At 44.5% G+C, this 19,925-nt stretch overlaps 1 protein-coding gene and 1 non-coding gene across 2 annotated transcripts in view; one reads left to right on the forward strand and one right to left on the reverse strand.

Moving 5' to 3' along the window:
- Positions 1-5,075: 5,075 nt before the first annotated feature.
- LOC114629234 lies at positions 5,076-5,216 on the reverse strand. Its single transcript, XR_003712616.1, has one exon. It is a non-coding gene; the product is annotated as a small nucleolar RNA SNORA48 (small nucleolar RNA).
- Positions 5,217-7,558: 2,342 nt separating this feature from the next.
- Prrc1 (proline rich coiled-coil 1) overlaps positions 7,559-19,925 on the forward strand; it is a 31,767-nt gene continuing 19,400 nt past the window's right edge. Inside the window, exons 1-4 of the mRNA XM_028777209.1 lie at positions 7,559-7,685; positions 14,790-14,906; positions 15,466-15,855; positions 17,447-17,607. Of these exons, the coding sequence (XP_028633042.1) occupies positions 14,810-14,906; positions 15,466-15,855; positions 17,447-17,607 (648 nt within the window). The 5' untranslated portion in view covers positions 7,559-7,685; positions 14,790-14,809. The remainder of the gene's footprint in view (positions 7,686-14,789; positions 14,907-15,465; positions 15,856-17,446; positions 17,608-19,925) is intronic.

Genomic DNA, 19,925 nt, shown 5'->3' on the forward strand with positions numbered 1-19,925 from the left:
TTTTAGAAAAGCAATGAGAAAAAGGAGGGAAAGGAATTATTTTGTGCTATTTCTGGTCTTGCTTTCTGGTATAGAGCTTCACTTAATACACATTGACTGCATGAAAATTTTGAAATTTTCCAGGAACTGTGACATCTAAAACTTAGCCCATACATAAGCCACATGCCTATGGCGGCGAATTACGTGAGTAATCTTAACATCCACTGTAAATCACATTTCTAAGGCTAAGTATAACTGCTTCACACAGAGAATTTTATGTATATGAAGAAAATGAAGAGCTGAGCTGTGTCTGAAATCATGTTTTTGATCAGACTGAATCACAATTGTGAGCCTTTGGAAAGAATGAGAAGAATCACCCCTCACCAGAAGGGACTGCAGGACTCCAGTGCAGTTTCCTAATCCCTAACCCCCAAGGTGCTCAGACTCCTTGTGCTCAGCACAGGCTCAGAAGCAATGGAGCCAATGGCCCATGAACTGCAAAGTATGTATTCTATAAAGCTAAGTTAGTTCATCTTTGAAGGCAGTTAGAATGCAACTGTGATGATGATGGCCGTGTGTGTGTGTGTGTGTGTGTGTGTGTGTGTGTGTGTGTGTGTGTGTTGGGGAAACAGGTATTGACACTTTCACAGTATAGCTCACCTGCACAGAACACACAACTTAATGTCTTTGTACCTAATACTACAATTTACTGGTGAGACTGGGGCATGACTCAGTCTGTAAAATGCTTGTCTTGGAATCACAAAGACCTAGTTTGATCTCCAAACCTTATGTTAAAAACCTGCCTGGTATGGCAGTGAGCACTAGTAACCCTAGTGCTGGGAAGAAGGCTCGGGTGCATCCCTGAAGCTTGCTAGTCCGCCAGTCTAGTTCATTGGTGAATTCCAATATATTCAGAGAGTATACATCAAGGAAAAGGTGGACAACACCCAGGGAATAACATCCCATGTTGTCCCCTGGCCTCTATGTACACATGTTACATGTACAAATATACACATATACTAGTGCACCCACACAGGGACGGGACACACACACAGACATATTCTCTCTCTCTCTCTCTCTCTCTCTCTCTCTCTCTCTCTCTCCCTCTCCCTCTCCCGCTTCCGCTCCCCCTCCTTTCCCCTCTCCCTTCCCCCCCCCTCTCTCTCTCACACACACACACACACACACACACACACATCTATTGTCAAATTGAAATGTTTTTGAGAATAGAAGGTAACTACTCTTAACAATAGCTCTGAAGAGGTGTATTTTAGACAAACAGAGGTAATGACCCCTATATCTAAATTTTTAAGTTGAAAATGAATAAACATAGAAAAACTAAATTTACAAATTACATCTGTAGGAGCTGGATGATGGATCAGTGGTGAAGAGCACTTGCTGATCTTGCAAAGGACCTAGGTTGCATTCTCAGCACTCATATAAGGCAGCTCACAAATGCCTGTAACTCCAGTTCTAGGAACTCTGACATCGTCTTCTGGCTTCTAGGAGCACCAGGCACCCACAAGACACAGACATACATGCAAGAAACATACCCATAAACATAAAATTATGAATTATTCACCTGAAATTCACATTCAGGAGGTAAGTGAGCTGGGAGTCAAAGCCCCAAAGGCAATATAGAATTAGACATTTTAACTTGGTGACCAAACAGCCTAGATTGAACTCCCAACACTGACACCTGAGTAGTCAACAGCTGACCTTTGCCACGGCACTTAGACATCATGTCCATACTTCTCTGAGTTTTAGATTGCTTAACTATCCACCTAAAAATCAAGCTAGAGCCCTAATTTGAGTTTTAAGACTTTTTTTCCTCTTATGTGTATGTGTGTGGGCCCGAGTATGTGCACCATATAATTTTTTAGTATAAGTGTATCTCATGCAATATCCATGTCAAGGTTTACTCTCTTGAGTTGCCAAAACAACTCACACACATACTGTATGCATATGATTGTGTGTGTGCACCTCTACACATTGACCATATCGCTACAGAATCTGCTGAAGTGGCCTAGCTCTCTGTGTTGCTCTTGAGATGTTATCTCAGCGAGCCCATCATTTGCACCCGGGCTCAACAGCACCTTCCCTCCCAGCTGTGCTACAGATGCTCAGTCAGCGAAGGCTCGAATCCACCTGTGATTTTCTTTTTGAATAGCCACAAGAATATTGAAGACACAAAGAGTGGTCCTATAAATATTTAAAAATAGATTCATTAACTCTAATTGGGCTAGATTTGAAGTCCAGTGAGGGTATGTGTTTTTTGCTTTTGTTTTTTTGTCAATTGAAGTGGAAATTTCTGGTTTCTTTGTAAACTCAGGTGTATCACATGATGTTTTTCTGGAAGCTGCCTTGTGAGAGGATGTTTTGCTGAAGCAGACATTGAGAAGGCTTGTGATGTCTTGCTGGAGTGGATGCTTGAGAGGTTGCATGATGTTTGGAAAGAGTACAAATGAAACCCCATAAACACCGAGAGGTCACTTGCATGCAACACTTTGCTGGTCTTCGCTGGTCTCGCTTCTTCACTGCGCTTCACTTCATAAAGAGAGACATGCCAACGAATTCCACGTGGTATTCCAGCTGTCTTGATGCTTCCACTGACTCGTGCCGATTCAGGGAGACTTGCTATTTCTGCTGCATTCAGAGCTGCTGCTACTGATTCCTGTTTGGTGTTTGCTGTTGAACTGGACTGCTGGTATCCTGACAATGAAGACTAGAATCATCCCCCCAAAGAACTGTTTCTGAACAGGTCCACAATCCACCTTTTTCTATAAACCTTCTTTTGCCCCCTACCTCTGCTTGGTGGGCTAGAAGGGAGGTTGAAGTTTTCTAGAATCCTAAATAAAGTAGGTTTAGAAAAATCTAAGCCTACAGTCTGTGTTTTAGAAAAAACAAACAAACAAACAAACAAACAAACAACAACAACAACAAAAACAAAGGACTCTACTGTGGAACTATGGTGTTTTTTTCATATGGACGAAATCCAGTGGTTTTAGAGACTTTCAAGGAGAAACTGGAGGACTTGTCATTAACTTAAACAGGAAACAACTTTAAGGAGTGGTCCTAGTTTGCTTTTGCCTTGATAAAACACTGACCAAAAGCAACTTGGGGAGGAAAGGGTTTATTTCTGCATCTAGGCAATTGTTCATTTTATTTTTTTACTTTTGAAAAAAAAAAAACTTGTGTATTGATTCTTTGTTAGTTTCACATCAGACAACCCTGTCTCACTCATCTCTCCATCCCCTGTCCCCCCATATCCATCCTTCGCCCTTGTATTCCCCCCAATAAAAAAACATACAAATAACTGCAAAAACAACAAAAACAAAGCATAGAAAACATCTCATCCTGGAAGCTGTAGTGTGTCTCAGTGTGTCCCACGGTATGTCCCTCTGTCCACACATCTTCACTAGCGAATGTTCATTGCAAAGAGTCACTAGTCTGATTCGAGATCTCTGGCTTCTGTAACACCATCAACATTGGATCCTCACCCGGATTCCTCCTGGTTATCCTGCTGTTGTTCTGTGTCATGGAGACCCTGCAACTTTGGATCAGCGGGACTGGCCTTTCACGGGTCCTAACTGTTCGAAGGTGATATAGATTTTGGGGTAGGCTGTCCTGGATCTGGGCCTCGGTTAAGGTAGCCAACCTGGTCAGTGCTCTGGCTCTGCCTCATCAGCACCACCAGGGTGAGATCTCCGGCACTGCTCAGGCTAGGCCACCTAGTACAACCATCAGCAGGAGGCAGGCTCAGCTCTTCTGCTCTCACACCCTTGGGGCTGGCTCATCTGCACCCATACCACTAAAGCCAGCTCTACGGTGCTGCCCAGTCAAAGCACAGGCCCTACTCTCCCAGATGCTGCAGCCTGTGAGGGGCTGGGCTGGCTCACCCATGCTTTCACTGTCAGGACTAGCTCCACTGCATTGTCCAGGTGAGGTACAGGGCCCTCTTTCCTTAGTGCTTTAGCTGGTGAGGGGGCAGGGCTAGCTCTCCTGCTCTAATGCCCTCAGGGTCAGCTCTTCAGACTGCCACTAGTGGCAAGGGGCTGGGGGAAAGGGCATCACCCCCTCTCCCATGCCGCTTCATGGCAGACAGGTGGCAGGGCCAGCTCTACTGTGCTGCCCAGACAAGGTGCAGGGCCCAATCTCCCAAATGCTGGAGCTGGTAAAGGACAGGGCTAGCTCTCCTGCTCTTATGACTCCAGGGCCAGCTCTCCCAACTGTCACAGGTTGTGGGGGAGGTATCATCCCTATACCCAGGCTACCTCATTGCAGATGAATAGCAGGACTAGTTCTTCCACCCTCACACCCTTGGGGCTGGCTCTCCTAGGCCCCCACCACCAGGGTCAGTTCTGCTGTGCTCTCCAGGTGAGCTGCAGGGCCTACTCTCCCAAGTGCTGAAGTTGGTGAGGGGCAGGGCTAGCTCTCCAGAGCTGACACTCCTGTGGACAGATGGGTGCTGGGGTTAGCTCTCCCACACTCATGTCCTTGGGCTGACTCACCCAGGGCCAGCTCCTCTGTGGTGCCTGGAGGATGTGCAGGTCCTGCTATTCTGAGGGCTACCAGCAGTGAGAGATGGGGCCAGCTCTCCAGAGCACCAAATCCAGTGAAAAGCATGGCCAGTTATGCATAGCCCCTGGACATCCACATAGTCCCCAGTGGCAACCCTGACCTGGGACATCTTTATGTTCTCTAGTCGTAATATGTGCCATAGACATCAGTGCAGTCCTATTCTGCTGGTTGCATAGCCAGGGACTCAGATGTGGCCCTCTCTGGCAGCTCAGTCTGGGCCCTCAGCATGGCCCCAGAGGATGGGGCTGGCTACTCACAACAGGCTGCTTCTCTCTATCCCAAGTCTCCACTTCTCTTTCTCTCCCATTTGACCGCCCCATACTGGCACATTGTGTGACTAGAGCTGCAGGCCGGCCACACTGCTGTTGGGACCCTGGTGATGAGTAGGCAAGTAGGTGTCTACGGCCCACCTGTGCCTGCACTGGGGGGTCAGGTCTGTGGGTGACATGGCAGTCTGCAGGACTCTGTCTTCCTCCTTCTGAGCTACACTGCCTAGATTTGATCTGATTTGATTTTTATGTGTCCTAGGCATAATACAGCTTTGGTCACCAAGCCAGGTATCAAGCAAGGATGAACAAAGAACTGCCATTTGCTCTGTCCCTGACTGATATAAGAATACCACCACCAACAAGGTATCTCTGCACATTGCTGAGGGGGGTGGTGTGGGAGGGGTTTGCTTGTGGGGACTTTGCTACCAGACAGAAGAATTGGTAAGGTAGTAGCAAAAGTTCAGAACCCTGAATTCTTAATTGAGGATGGCAGGAGTTTACTAGCTCCTGACCAGATTCCTGTCCTGGAGCACATGAACATGACACCCTACTAAGACGACCATGACAACTGGTCACATAGCATAGAGCCTAGAGTTCTGCATGCAAATGAGATATCTAGATAGGCCCCAAGGGTTTGGCCAATAAGTTTCCCTTCCCAGGTAGTCTTTCCTGCAAAAGACATTTAATCTCTGGCCCACCCTGAGTAAATCATATGCATCCTTTTCCTCCATGAATAAACAGTTTGGACAAACAAAGACTGTATCTCCTGTATCCCTCATCAAGGACCGAAGTGGGGAGAGGCCTTAGTCATACAGAGCCACACCTAAGATATATATATATATATATATATATATATATATATATATATCTGTAACCTTATTTGTAAGTAAGTTCTTGGTAAGACTCCTAAGTGTCTTTAGACTTAGGCTGGATCCTCAATGTAATGACAAATATATTTATTAAGAAAGAAGGAACCACAAAGCCATAGGAAGAAAGGCAGCCACATAAACACAGGGGCAGTGACTGGGGCTAGGTTGGTACAAGCTCAGAAACACCAAGTGCCAGCAGAAAGGCTGGAAAGAATATAAAGGAATGTCCCCTAAATCTATCAAAGCCATCGGTAAATTAGATGCAGCTCAATTTTCAAGACGTGTCTAGCCTACACATCACCCTCACAGTCTAAGCCAGCACTGTCCCTCTGCTGGTCATCTTTACATCTCTGCATGCTACAGGCACATGGTAATCAGCTTGTGATGTAAAACTGAAGTAAAACGTGTCCTCTCTGCCCATCCCCATCCCATGCTTCCCACTTCAGTTAGAATTGAACCCACAGGCTTCCCCACGGCCTACAGGCTGGGTTTGACCTGGCTCCTTACTCTTACCAGTCTCTGACTTCCTCCCTGACAAAGCACACACCTCCTCCAACCCCCTTTGTGCTCTTCCTTCTGTCTAGATAACCACAGCCTACACTGGGACAAGTTTCTGCCCAAATCTCATTTCTTACATGAAGCCTTACATTTTTATCCCACACCCTAAGTGTGAAATTATGGCCATGTCATATCACTCTGTTTTCTCTTGCTAATTTTCCAGTTCATAGACTTTATATTATTCAAAGGAAAGCAGCACATTAAGAAAGATCTCGTCTGTCTTGTTCACTGCAGTATACAAAGCACCGATGCTTGGCACACTGCAGCCATTAATTAATATTTGCTAAACGAATGAAGAAATCAACATACCTTATAACGATTACGGGTGTGAGCTAAGGGGATGAAGATGGTATCTACTTTCAGCACCACCCCAAACAACACTAAAGAGTAACCCAGAAGGCCACCCACACACATTCTGAGTGGATAAGGTAACAAAGGGGACAACCCATTGCAGCTACAGAGCCAGATCTCCAGTCAGGGAACTGCTAAATAGTATCAGTTTTCAGGAAAGTATTGCAGTGTGTAAAGCTGCCAAGATCAAGAGATGCATCAATGTCAAATCTGTGAATAAATCCCCATAGGTAAAGTTCCAACTACAACAAAAGCTGCCATCCTTCATATACTGAACACATTAGGCAGCGTAAAAAATCCTTTCATCCATCTAATTTTATCGGTGACTCTGTTACCTATCTGAGTTAGTGCTGGATAATATAGTTCCCATTTTATACATGGAAATAAGGAGAATAGTTGGTTCATACAAGAGAATGCTGCAGAATAAGGGGATTTTAGATCCAAATTAAGATTTCTGATTATGAAATTCTGTTTTTATTTTTTTTTGTTTTTTGTTTTTTTTGTTTTTTGTTTTTTGTTTTTTGTTTTTTGTTTTTTGTTTTTTGTTTTTTTGTTTTTACACTTCATTCATTGGTTTCTTTAATGAATCTATGTGGTTGGATTATTGGACACTATTGTTCCAGGTGACATTATGATAAGAAGTTGATCCTAGACTTTCCTAGTACTATTATTATTATTATAAAATAATGTGTATTTCCTGTACTTAAGAAGAAAATCGGCAAGTAACTTGCCACCCTTCTCGTGCCCATTGCCTCTCTCAGGAGGCCACCTCAGCTACGCGGAAAGCTTTGATCACTGTCCCGCTGTGAAGTGGGTGGGGACAGAACGACGTGGGCGGCGGTGCACCCCGGCCAGTTCTGGGTGGGTGTGGGGCGGCCCGGTGGAGGCCGGCCGAGGGGCGTGTCGGGGCGTGTCGGCGACGTGGCAGCGGGGCGGCGCGGAGGCCATCTTGGCGCGGGACACGTTCGTCTGGTCTTCCTCATCCACCGTAAGCCGCATCCCCGCGCGGGACCCCCGACCCGGGCCCCGACCCCGATCCGCGTGTGCAGCATCTGCGCAGGCGCTCGCTCCGACCCAGGTGAGCGCTGGACCGGACGGTGACACGCGCGGCGGGGACGGGACGCGGGCGAGCCCCAGGTGGGCGGGCCGGCCGGCGGCGGGGCGCGGGGGCTCCGGGCGGCGGAGACACTGGTCCGCACAACGGGGTCCCTCCTGGCATCGCTCCGGCCCCGATCCCCGGTCTCCCGGCCGCACCCTCCCGCGCGTGCACGGTTGACCAGGCCTGCGGACCTTCGCCCGGCCCTGCCCGGCCTGCAGACGTGGCACAGACTGCCCAGGCCGCCGGCCCCGCTGGGACGCAGTGGCTTCTCCCGGGATCCCGGGAGTGTCCAGCGCCGCCTTTAACCCGACTCATTTCGGCAAGAAATTTAGGACTTTATTTTCTAAATGGCATGATGTCTTGTCCAAGAGTTTTTGTCAGGGTTCTGATCTGAGAGGCAGCTTTGACTCAACTGTGAACCTGGCACTTTTTGGCACTTTAGTGCTGTCTGAGCACTGTTTGAATCACTGAGTGTTTGGGGAAGTTTATTTTGGGCTCTGCACGAGAATGATAGACTGCTGACCTCCGTCCTGAGTCTGCCCAGGGGTATTCGAGGCAGTCTTAGGACATCAGTAATATTAATAGGAATAGCTTCTGATGCTCTGACTTTACCAAAAATCCATTATCCTGTTTTTCTTTTAAGTAACCACCTATTTTTAAAAAACAGACTAAAGTAGGCGCAAGCAGATTCGAAGAGCAGTTTGATCAAACTCTGAGGTCTCATCTTCTAAGATATTTCCATCTCTTCCTGTAGTAATGTTGATGCATTTGGACAACTTTTTGTTCTTTTTTCTTTTCTTTTTTTTTTTTAAAGCTCTGTCAACTGTTGCATCAGTGTTCCTATTCTAATAGCTAGCTTTCTTTCTTTCTTTCTTCCTTTTTTTCTTTTGAGAAGGTATGTTTGTGTCTTCGAAGTTTATCTCAGTATTGTGTTTAATCCATTGCTCAAATGGTAAACCTTCTTGTATTTCAGGTGTGCTCTTTTGCTCTTGCTGTGAGATTGGGATTATCTTTAAATAGGACCTAGCCTTTGGCAAGGATTAGATAGCTTCTTCAGAAGACCAGAAACTGGAGTGACTGATAAGAGATGAAGGAAAGAGATAACCTTGGTAGAAAGTGATTCAGTCTGTGGAAGGGCCTTTCTCTTTCAGGTTATCTATCTTTGTCCAGGTAGGGAATAGACAGATTTAGCCTCTTTAATGTCTTGTGTTTCCCCTCTTCACAACCAGGCTGTAGTGGGGTACAGACTCGTCTCCTTTCCTACCCTCAGTCTCCCTTCTTTGGAAACAGTTCTGAGACTGTCTATACTTTAGCAAACCCATGGAAACTTTGACAGCGTCCCTTCTGGCTTCTCTTCAGTATTTTTAGTACCTTGAAATGTCGCCTTCTGAGAACCACAGTCTCCTCATTTCTCCCTGCCATTCTGTTGGTTGTATTTCTGCAGGTTATTTGGCTACATGCTTGGAAGAAGGTTTGTCGTTAAGTAGTAGTCCCTTTATTTTGGTACACCCTTCTAAGAAGAGATATGGCAGAACGTGATATCAGAAGCCGTTGGTATATCCCCGACACTTGTGGTTTGTGAACTCCAGACCCAGTTGCTGTCTCTACTTAAGTGTGTCAAGGAACTTGATCCTGCTGAGTTAGAGGTGAAACACTTTATGATCCGCTAAAAGACACTATCAATCTCCTTGGCCTCTTACACTGCTCTCTGTCTTACTTTAGGGGTACTCACTAAGTCTTACCTAAACGTCTCTCTAGCCTGTTTCCTCTTTCTCATCTCCATCACCACCATCTTAGTTTAGGCCACAGAATCTCAGCCCAGCACTATGGATGCATGGGCTCATATGATTCTTGTGGGTTGCAGGATGTGCATTATGGGAATTTGAGCTGTTACCTAATCTATAGCAGCAGTACCCTAGTGACAACCAGAAGTTGTCATGGAAACCCTGGGGGATACAAGGTTTTGGTTATTTCTAGAGTAGGATATTGGCAGATCCTGTTTCACTTCTTCTATATTCCCAAGTGGTGTCTCTGCCCAGTGGTTCAGTGTACACTTTAGCCAAAGGAATCCTTTTTCATCCACTCCCCAACTCGCCATGGTGCTGGTGGTTGTATTTGCTAGGTGAGAGTTTTACTAGTGAGCTACACTAGTCCAAAGGAGTCTTCAGAACACTAATAGGAATTGTCAGTAACTGGGGTCGGCCCGGCTCCTCAGGCGGGTAGTGGATCCACTGCTACATCTGAGGGTAGAAATGTTGTTCATCGAGCATTTAAATGCCCTAACTTGGATGAATTTCGGAGGCAACTGGCTGTGTATGGTGTGTGTAGGGGGGAGCCAAATATTAGGGGATTACCTGGGATTTCATTTTATTTACCTTTATGAAATGAGAAAAACAGAGTGTTCTGTTGTCAGTGTTTGTGTTTGGAGGGAGGATGGGACAGAGGAGTGCAGTGAGGGGGTCTGGAGCGATGGGGGTGTGCTTCTGTGTTCAGCAGGGGTGGTGACAGGGCGCCTGTGCATGTGGTTCAGCTTCACAGAGTGGCACACACCTCACATACACACAGATTAGTAAACACGGCTCAAGTCCTAGTAAGGGCTACAGAGACATTAGTGGAGCCGTACCCCTGTCTGTTTTCTGTGTTTGGAATTTGTCTAGCGACTGTCACTGAGATCAGTTTGCACTGGGCTCTCTACTGTGTGTTCGAGTGCCTTTCTGTTCTTTAAATGTCCTGCCTCTCACCTCTGTCAGGAAGACTGGGCATCTGGACCCCTGGCTGCCCCTCCATTTTGTTCTACCACGAGGCTTTCTTGAATGTGTCTACTCCCTTTGTTTATACCTGCAGCATGCTCACTGTTTAATGGAAGGTTCCCCTTTCCCTCCTTAAGCTCTTACTTCCCTTGACTTATGGAAGTTTGCTTTATCTTTCAGAACTCATCTCTAAGTTGGAGACCTTCCCCAGATATTGCAGTCACAATCCTTCTGTCCAGCATGACTGTCCTTAGCCTTAGCATACGAAACCCAGCTTTCGTAGCATGTCCCTGTCGTTGGATGTTGGTTCTGTGATTTGGTTGTGTCCTGTACAAGTCTCTAAGTTGATCGGGTTTTGCTTAGCACTGAATTTCCAGAGGCTCATTACAGTGCTTGGCAAACAGTTTCTCTTTGCTGAAAATTTGTAAACCGAGTGAAAACATCAAGGGGCAATTTGGCCTGGTTAGAGCTGGTTTTCTACTGTCTCAGTTTCTTTTCCTCTTGCTGAAATAAAACACTCCATTTAAGAGAGAGAATGGTTTATCTGCTTCGTAGTTCATGGATGTAACCCACCAAGCTGGAGACTTGTGGGCGGGAGCTTGGCAGTCACATGCCATCCAGAATCAAGAGCAGTGGCGAATGAATGGATGCATGCTGCTGCTGTTAGCCATGGTCACACTGGTTTGAAAGGTTTCTCTGTTTTTGGTTATGTGGTGGCCGTTTTGTGGTGGCTGGTGACAGTGTTCCAGTCTTTTATTTTTTCCTAGAAACTGCCCACTCACTTCAGACCCTTGACAGTGACTGGTCATAGAGATACTCATGACCATCTTTTAGGTCTAGAGTCTCTCAGAATTTACCATCCTTCCATTATCCTTGGCAATGGGTGCTTGGGACCCCTACTCGCTCCTCTGTAACGATCCCTGATCTAAGTGGACTGTGAACTGTCTGCTTCCCAATCTAGAGACCTCCCAGGCATTGATTTCCTCAGATTAAGTCTGTTGTAGCCAGGCGGTGGTGGCACACGCCTTTAATCCCAGCACTTGGGAGGCAGAGGCAGGCGAATTTCTGAGCTCGAGAGTTCGAGGGTAGCCTGGTCTACAGAGTGAGTTCCAGGACAGCCAGAGCTACACAGAGAAACCCTGTCTCAAAAACACACACACACACAAAAAAAAAAAAAGTCTGTTGTAGAAGTTGCTCCTGCCTGCCCCCTGGCAATTCCAGCAGGGACTGATCCATTGTTACTCATCAGACAGTGGCTGTCTCGACCTTGGGTGAGCTGTTTTAGATTTACCCTTTGGAGACTTTTCCTTTCTGACCCTCAGTCAGGTGGAGCCCTCACAAACCCCAGCTCAGTGCAGGGCTTTCTCTCAGATTATACTGTTGCTCTCCCACTAGAGGATCAGAAGGCATGTCTCAGTCCTTTTGGGGCTTAGGATCTTTCAAGGAAAAGGATGCTCCTCCTTTTGAAAGTCTGCTTTCTGTTTGGGACGATCTCTTCTTTCATCTCTCTTTATGACCGTGGGGCAGCACTTTTCTAAACTACACAGAGCAGTGGTTCTCAGCCTGTGGGGGTGGAATGACAGGGGTCGCTTAAGAAATATCAGATACATAACAGTAGCAAAATTTAGTCATGAAATGGCAACGAAATAATTTTATGGTTGGGACTCACCACACACCACTGTATTAAAGGGTCAAAACATAAGGAAGGCTGAGAACCACTGGCCTAGAGGGGCTCCTGTTTCCTAAAAAAAAAAAAGTGTCCCCTTAGGTTAGAAAGTGGCTCAGTGGTTAGGAGTACTGACTGTTTTTCATGGGATCTGAGTTCAATTTCCAGCACCTACATGGTGGCTAACAACTGACTATAACTCCAGTTTCAGGAGACCTGACACCCTCTTCTGGCCTCTGTGGGTACTAGGTACATGATACACAGACAGGCACATGGGCAAAACACTCATAAACATAAAATAAAACTGTAACTGCCCTACGAGTAAAAGCCCAAATGTAATTTACTGCAACATGGCCTGGCTGCACTGCCCTTTGACAGTGGTTGCTCCTGGAAAGAAGAAAGCGTGTTTGCTGTCTTCGGAAAGACTTAGCTCAGTGGAATATGGTTCAAGGTTTCCTACATTCCAGCCGTTATCTTCCTGGCCTCTGCCCTGCTCCCTGCTTATCCCACTCTGCCTTGCAGGTTCTCCAGTGTAGGCACCTTCTGGGCGTGGGTCACCAAATGGAAGGTGACTAAGAAGAGGCAAACTGGGGAATAAGAGATTTAGGATAGTGTAGACCTGTCCTTATTCAAGAGGAAAGCCTACAGAGGGGTCTCAGCAAGAATCAGAGACCACCATGAGTTTACTCACTGAGGTAGTTAGAAGTCAGGGGGCAGGGAGTTGAGAAGCTTCTGTCCGGAGGAAAATGAGCAGTGAATAAAAGAATTTCTCATGTTCAATAAATATCTTCCCTGGGGTCCCACAGGCCAGAAGAGTCAATAAGCTATAGAACAGGTTAATTAACTTCTAGAAACCAGATTACTCCAGTTGCTGGAATTGTTGCCAGCCGACCAAAATGAAGATTACAAAATGGCATGCCCCTGGTGCTGCTGAGCTCCCGTTTCCATGTTAACAGTCCAGGATCCCAGTCAGGGAGAGGTGCCCTCTACAGTGGGTAGGTCTTGCCTGCCATTTCAGTAAACAATCAGGATATTGCACACAGGCAGTCCCCAGTGGCTCATCCTCCCAGGTGAGTCTAGAGTCTGTCAAGTTGACTAAGGTTATCACTATCGTATACTTTAGATGAATCTTAAGATTTGTAATTTTTTTATAGAATCATATTCACCCTCCATCCCCCTACTCACACCTCCTCCTAAGTCTGCCCCACCATGCCTCCTTCCCAATTTCATGGTCTCTTTGTAACCCATTGATTCCAAATAGTGGTGTCTGTGTGCATAGGTGTGGGGCCATGCACTAGAGCATGGGCAGCCTATCTTGGGACATATCGCTGAAGAAAGGGACTCTTCCTCTTCACAGCCATTGACTTCATCAGCCCCTCAGCTAGGGCTCAGCTTCCTGGGCCCCTCCTCCATATATACTAGAAATTTGACTGGCTTCATTTTGTGTTTAGAAGATACTTTTTCATAGCAGTTCGAGCTCTGACTTTTCCAGTCTTCCCACCCCGTCTTCCATGTTGTTCCCTGAGCCTTGGTGGGAGAGGTGTTGTTTAGATGTCCCCTTTTAGGGCTGAGTACTCCACAGTCACTTACTTGCTGTCCTTTGGGTGTTCCTGAGTCTCTGTTAACTGCCATCCATTGCACAAAGATGCTCTTCTCATGAGGGAGGAGAGCTGCACAGATTGTGTGTGTGAAGCTAAGTGCCTAGAGGCAGTTGGTTAGTAAGGATGCTGTCTTGCATTGACCTGCTTAGGACCTTGCTTTCTCCTGGCTTGTTTTCTTTTGTTAACTTCTAAAACCCAAGGCACATCATTTCCCTGTGGCAAGGCTGCTGTGGACTAGGAGACTGGAACCTAACCGGCTTATAAAGTTGAACTCAACTTGGTATTTGTTTAAATGTTAATAGATATAGCCCACATGTACTGTATTGAGAGAAGACATTTGTAAATGCATTTACAAATGTTACAAATGTGCATTTGTAAAATCAAGCAAATTTAGCTTTTAAAAAGAGGTGTTAACAGAGTAACCCCACACAGAATGCTTTCAGAGAGAAGATGAGGAATTAAATTAGTTTAATTAATTAGTTAAATTAGATATCTTCATTTTAAGCATCTTGACTGAAATCTACACATAACTCTCACAGGATTCAAGTGGCCAAAATTGACTTGGCACTTTATAATATAAAATATTTAAAATATATAGCTTCATTAATAAAATACTTAACATAAAATTATCCCTCAGTTGTAAAATTTTATATTTATACATATATATATGTGGAAATGTCACAGGTTATTTGCATATTAGTTTCATAGTCTTTAAATTTATTTATTCAAAACTTTGTTACAAAAATTGTTGTAAATAAACCCAAAGACTGTGTGTGTGTGTGTGTGTGTGTGTGTGTAACATGTGTGGGTGCCTTTGGAGGCTAGAAGATACTATGGTTGTGAGCTACAGGTGGTTGTGAGCCATTATGTGGGCACTGGGATCTGGACCTAGGTCCTCTTCAGGACCTGCCACCTTCTGGTCATCTCTCTAGCTTCTCAGTAGTTTTAACAAGCCTTTCCTCCAGACATGCATAGTAAAGGCCGACTTGCCTCTCTGTCTTAATTGTTCTCTGACTACATAAGCTGCTGCCCGTGTAAAGCTTACTACCTTTGTATATGTTTGCAGTGCACCATAACTGAGGGAAAATGATGGAAGAAAGTGGAATCGAGACAACTCCGCCTGGAACCCCTCCCCCGCATCCTGCAGGCTTGGCTGTCGTGCCTTCCACTGAGGCTCACCTAGGTTTGTTGTGGGGAACATCTGGAGGGTTGGAGGCACTGGTCTCTCTGAGTCAGTTAGAAGAATTAGTGTGTCACTGCTTCTCTAGTCCTTGTCTGGGTGGAAAGAAATTGTCCTTTTAAATGTCAACAATAACAAAGAAACAATCTCGCCTGTCACAAGTAAGGAAGCATACTGTATGCCTCTCTGTAGCCAGCCTTCAAAGCATGTGCTGTCTTTGATGTTCTTTGACTTTGTGACGATTTGTCTTTGAGGTTTTAGTGCTGAAGTTTTTATGTTCGTATCAGGGATGAAAAAATGACTTTTTTTTTCTCAAGAAACAAACACATAGAAAGGAAGGTTTACTCGCAGGCAGTGTGTTTTCCTTGAGTCCTGCTCTTTGCCCAGTGGATGACATGGCTCCTGTACTCAGATACAATTGTTATGCATTGGAAATTGCACCTTTAAAGTTAGTTATTAAGCTTTGGCTTTTCATAGTAGAAATTCCCCACGCAGTGCTTGTTTGAAATGAAGTAGAAAGACTTTCTAGCTTTGTGGGGTTATCCTCTCCATTCTTTTCTAGCTGCAACCAGTTCCTTCTCATCTCCCAATGTGTCTGGGATGGAGTCTTTGCAGCCGCACGCGTATTCCACGCCTCAGCCCTCCCTGCCCCCTGTGCAGCCATCAGCGCCACCTCCCTTTGTGCCTTTGTCTTCAGCTCCTTCAGTTCCCCTGAGTGGCACTTCTGTGCCGCCCTCCGCGTCTCCATCCCTTGCCACTGCCTTCAGCGGCCCTCCATTGTCCCACTTCCCACCTGTGACCTCCGCCTCTGGTGCTCTTCTGTCTGCACCGCCTTCCGGGCCTCCCATCTCAGGGTTTTCTGTTGGTACAACTTATGACATCACGAGGGGACATGCCGGGAGAGCTCCCCAGACACCTCTGATGCCATCATTTTCTGCACCTCCGGTTACAGGTGAGCTTCCCTTACTGAGTACCAAAGGGTACTCGGCTGTATTGAATGTGTTACTACTGTGTGGTGTGTTCTAGGTTGTGTAGTGTTGCGATTGTATTGTGGACAGTGGAGTGCCGTAGTTTATGTGTAGATGTGGGCATTTGCTGCTTATAGGTCTCACTTTTTCTGTGTTAATGATTAGTCTCACTCTTTGACTCCTAGTCACTCAACATCTTACCACTTAGATTATTAACAGTAAAACTAATTGAATTTATTGTGCAGTTTTTGTGTGCTATAAAAATTGATGTATGGGGCTGGAGAGATGGCTCAGCGGTTAAGAGCACTGACTGCTCTTCCAGAGGTCCTGAGTTCAAATCCCAGCAACCACATGGTGGCTCATAACCATCCGTAATGAGATTGGATGCCCTCTTCTGGTGTATCCGAAGACAGAGACAGTGTACTAATAAAATAAATAAATAAATAAATAAATAAATCTTAAAAAAAAAAAAAAAGAAAAATTGATGTATGATTGGTATGTGAGGTGTGAGAAGGAATTGCTAACATTTATTACTCACTGATTAGCTGCAGGTTGCAATCCAAGAGTACACTATAGGTCATTTCTTAAAAAATCAGAACCGTCTTTCCTAGAGAATAGATTTTATTTAGCTAGTCCCATGTGTAAGTGAGTGATACTATCCCCATTTTTTTTTTTTTAGGCCAACTGTATCCCTTTTTGTCTTCTTTTTTAGTATGGTTGTTAAAAACAAATGATAAAAACTTAATTTTTGACATCTTCTGTCATTTATTATTTTAGGCTAGAGGAGTAATTTAGCTTTGATTATTTAGTATCCAATTTGGCTTATCTGCATTTACAAATACAATGTATTTTGGTGCATAAGAATTCCATGGTTATCTGTGTTTACACAGATGTATTTAGTGTGTGTGTGTTCTGTGTGTGTGTGTGTGCCTGAGTACGTGTATGGCCACCTTATGTGTGCAGGTGCCTTGGGAGGCCAGAAAGGCTGTTGGATCCCTGGCAACTAGAGCTACAGATGGTTGTGAAGTCAGCTAATGTGGGTGCTGAACCTGAATCCTCTGCAAGAGCAGCCAGTGCTGTTAGCTGCTGAACCCTCTCTCCAGCCCCAATGGGTACCTTCTTTTGGATGTGTATATATTATACATACATACATACATAACATACATACATACATACATACATACATACATACATGTGTAGTGATTATTATTTTTTTATGATGGACTTTAGTGCTCGGTTCTTTGTATGGATTAAGGAGAGTAGAAGTGCACCAGTCATCTAAATCCTGGATAGGATACACAGGAGCATGCGCACATAGACACCCCATGTGTGTGAATTTATGTGCTTTATTTGTTGTTGTTTGGGACACTTGGTGTAAACTTATGCAAAAGGGGAAATATCTTTAAAGGGATTTTTTCATTTATATTTCTTTATAAAGGTTTCATTTAATAACTTCCTCTTTAAGTGCTTACGTGGTTCTATTACTGAATTTGGCTTGAGTTTCTCACGCTGTGTCTTTTTATAGGAAAACGTTTGTGGAATAAATTACACAACTAAATTTTTGCCATTGACTAGGTATTTTGCCAGCCCCCATTACTCAGCAAGCCAGTATGACATCTCTGGCACAGGGACCTGGAACTACATCAGCCATTACTTTCCCAGAGGAACAGGAAGATCCTAGAATTAATAGAGGCCAGGATGAAGCACCTGCTGGTGGGATCTGGGGTTTCATTAAGGTAAGAGTGTTTGCTTTTCACATTACTATTCTAATCGTACAGCTGACAGGTGTTCATTAGAGGAAATTCTGAGACCAGAGTATAGAGTAAGGGAAAGAAGCCCTTTATGGCCAAATTTCTATAGTTGCTCTTGTCGTTTGTCTATGTGTGTCTGTTTGTCTGTGTGTGTCTGTATATATGTACTTATTCTCTTACTAAGAATCCAGTTGGATTAGGGACATGGCCATTGTGTTCCTTGTCTTAATGAAGTTGTTCTTTGAAATAATGAAGACTAGATGACTTTATTAATATCCTCCAAGCTATAAAAGTGTCTGTCTGCCCGTATGACTGACTGACTTTGTTTCTTGAGTATTCGGAATCTGCTTATGTTTAATTGGGCTGTATGTGTGCAGGTGTATGTGTGAGCGTGTGAATGTGGAGGCCAATATAAAAGATCTTCCTCTGTTGCCCACATTACTTTTGGTTCAGGGTCTGTCATTAAATTTGGAATGTATCAGTTCAGCTAGGCTGGCTTGCCAGTCAGCTCAAAGGATGCCCTCATTGTACCCTGCTCCAGTACTGGGGCTTCAGACGCGTGCTGCAGTGCTCTGCCTTCTGCATGGGTGCTGGTCATCTGAGCCCAGGTCCTTGGGCTTTGTGGGATTTACTGTTGAGTCATCCCTCCAGCTCTAAGAATTCTTCCTTTAGAATATAATTTTCTAATAATTACTTTTGTAGCTCTCACATTTATCATGTTTTATTTTACAAATCTGTTATTGGTATTATGTGGTTATAAGTTTTAAAATCATTTTACTTACTTTAATGAGAAAAATGTGTAAATGTGCCATACTTTTTTTTTTTTTTTTTTTTTTTTTTTACTGTTTTTGGTATATTGAGGATTGGACCTAGGGCCTTAAATATACTGATAAGTACTTTATTTCTCAGCCTGGTTCCCATATCACTACTTTAATTTTGACAAAGCGTCTCATCAAGTTGCTTAGATCAGCCTGGCATTCACTCAGTATCCCAGACTGGCCTGACACTTACTATCCTCCTCCTCCTGCCTGGCTTGTAACAGGGATCACAGGCCTGCACCATCAAGCCTGATTAACATGACATCTCCATCGAGCTGTACAGTGATCCCTTACGATTTTAATCTCAGAAGTAAAACTGGTGAGCAGTCTTGTGCGTACATCTTGATGGCATCACTAGTTCCTGAGAAAGTCCTAGTGAATGCCCTAGAACTTCCTGTTCCTTTCCAGTGGCCACACCCGTGTGATGTTTTGCATTCTCCTTGTGGTATATGTTATTTTGAAGTACAGTATTTTTTTTTCTGATTTAATAAACAAAAACATTTGCAACTTTTTTTTGGTGTATGTGTGTGTGTACACATACATGTATTGCACATGTGTGGAGGTCCAGGGTTAATACAGAGTATCTTCTATGAGTGTTCTCCACCTAGTATACTAACGTCAGGTTTGTTGCACCCAGAGCTTATGGTTGGGACTAGTCTGGCTAGCCAACTTTCCCTGGCTCTCTGTCCTGGGCATTGGGATTGCCTGTGGCCACCATACCAACTCAGTTTTTATGTAGATTCTGGGGATCCCAGCTCTGGTCCTCATAAGTGTGATGCAAGGGCTTTACCTGACAGCCAACCCCCAACATTGAAGCCATATTTTAATTTTTATTTCTTATTTATTAAGTTTGGTCTCCCCCCCCCACCCCCCATGAAATTTTGTTTTATGTATTCTGTGTTTGTCTTTGTTCAGTTTGAAGTTGGGTAGGGAGATTTGCTTTTCTGGGTTTGTTAAGAGCTCTGACTGAAACAATACTGTTTTACAATATACACATTATAACTTTTTCCATTTGAATCTTTATTTTGATTTTATTATGCTTTTCAACACAAAAGTTCTGAAATGTTCAGAAGGTATTTCTGTGAATCTCTTTCAGATCTATATGCTGAAAGAATACATTTTCATTCCATCTGTTTTTTTTTTTTGTTATGTTTTGTTTTTTGTTTATTTTTAACAATTTCAGATTTTACTCTAGCATTCAATATAGCTAATGTGTTTTAGTGCACCCTGTAAGGTAGAGATGAAATTTAAGTGTTTTCCAGCTTCTTAGTGGAGTATTTCGAGTGACCTGATGTTCCTCCTTATCTTTCTTACTAAATTACACCTTAATGCTGGTCAATGAGCTTTGTCTTCTGTCCCATTGAGCCTGTCTCTGCAATAGTAGCACACCATTAAAACTGCAGTGAGCCTTTGTCATTCCACTGTTGCATGTCGAGAGCTCCCTGTGTGCTCAGGTGGGTGTGTGGAGCATTCAGTGATGAAAGG

This window comes from Grammomys surdaster, unplaced genomic scaffold, assembly GCF_004785775.1.
Source record: "Grammomys surdaster isolate TR1022 unplaced genomic scaffold, NIH_TR_1.0 278, whole genome shotgun sequence".
In the NCBI taxonomy this organism is placed as follows: domain Eukaryota; kingdom Metazoa; phylum Chordata; class Mammalia; order Rodentia; family Muridae; genus Grammomys; species Grammomys surdaster.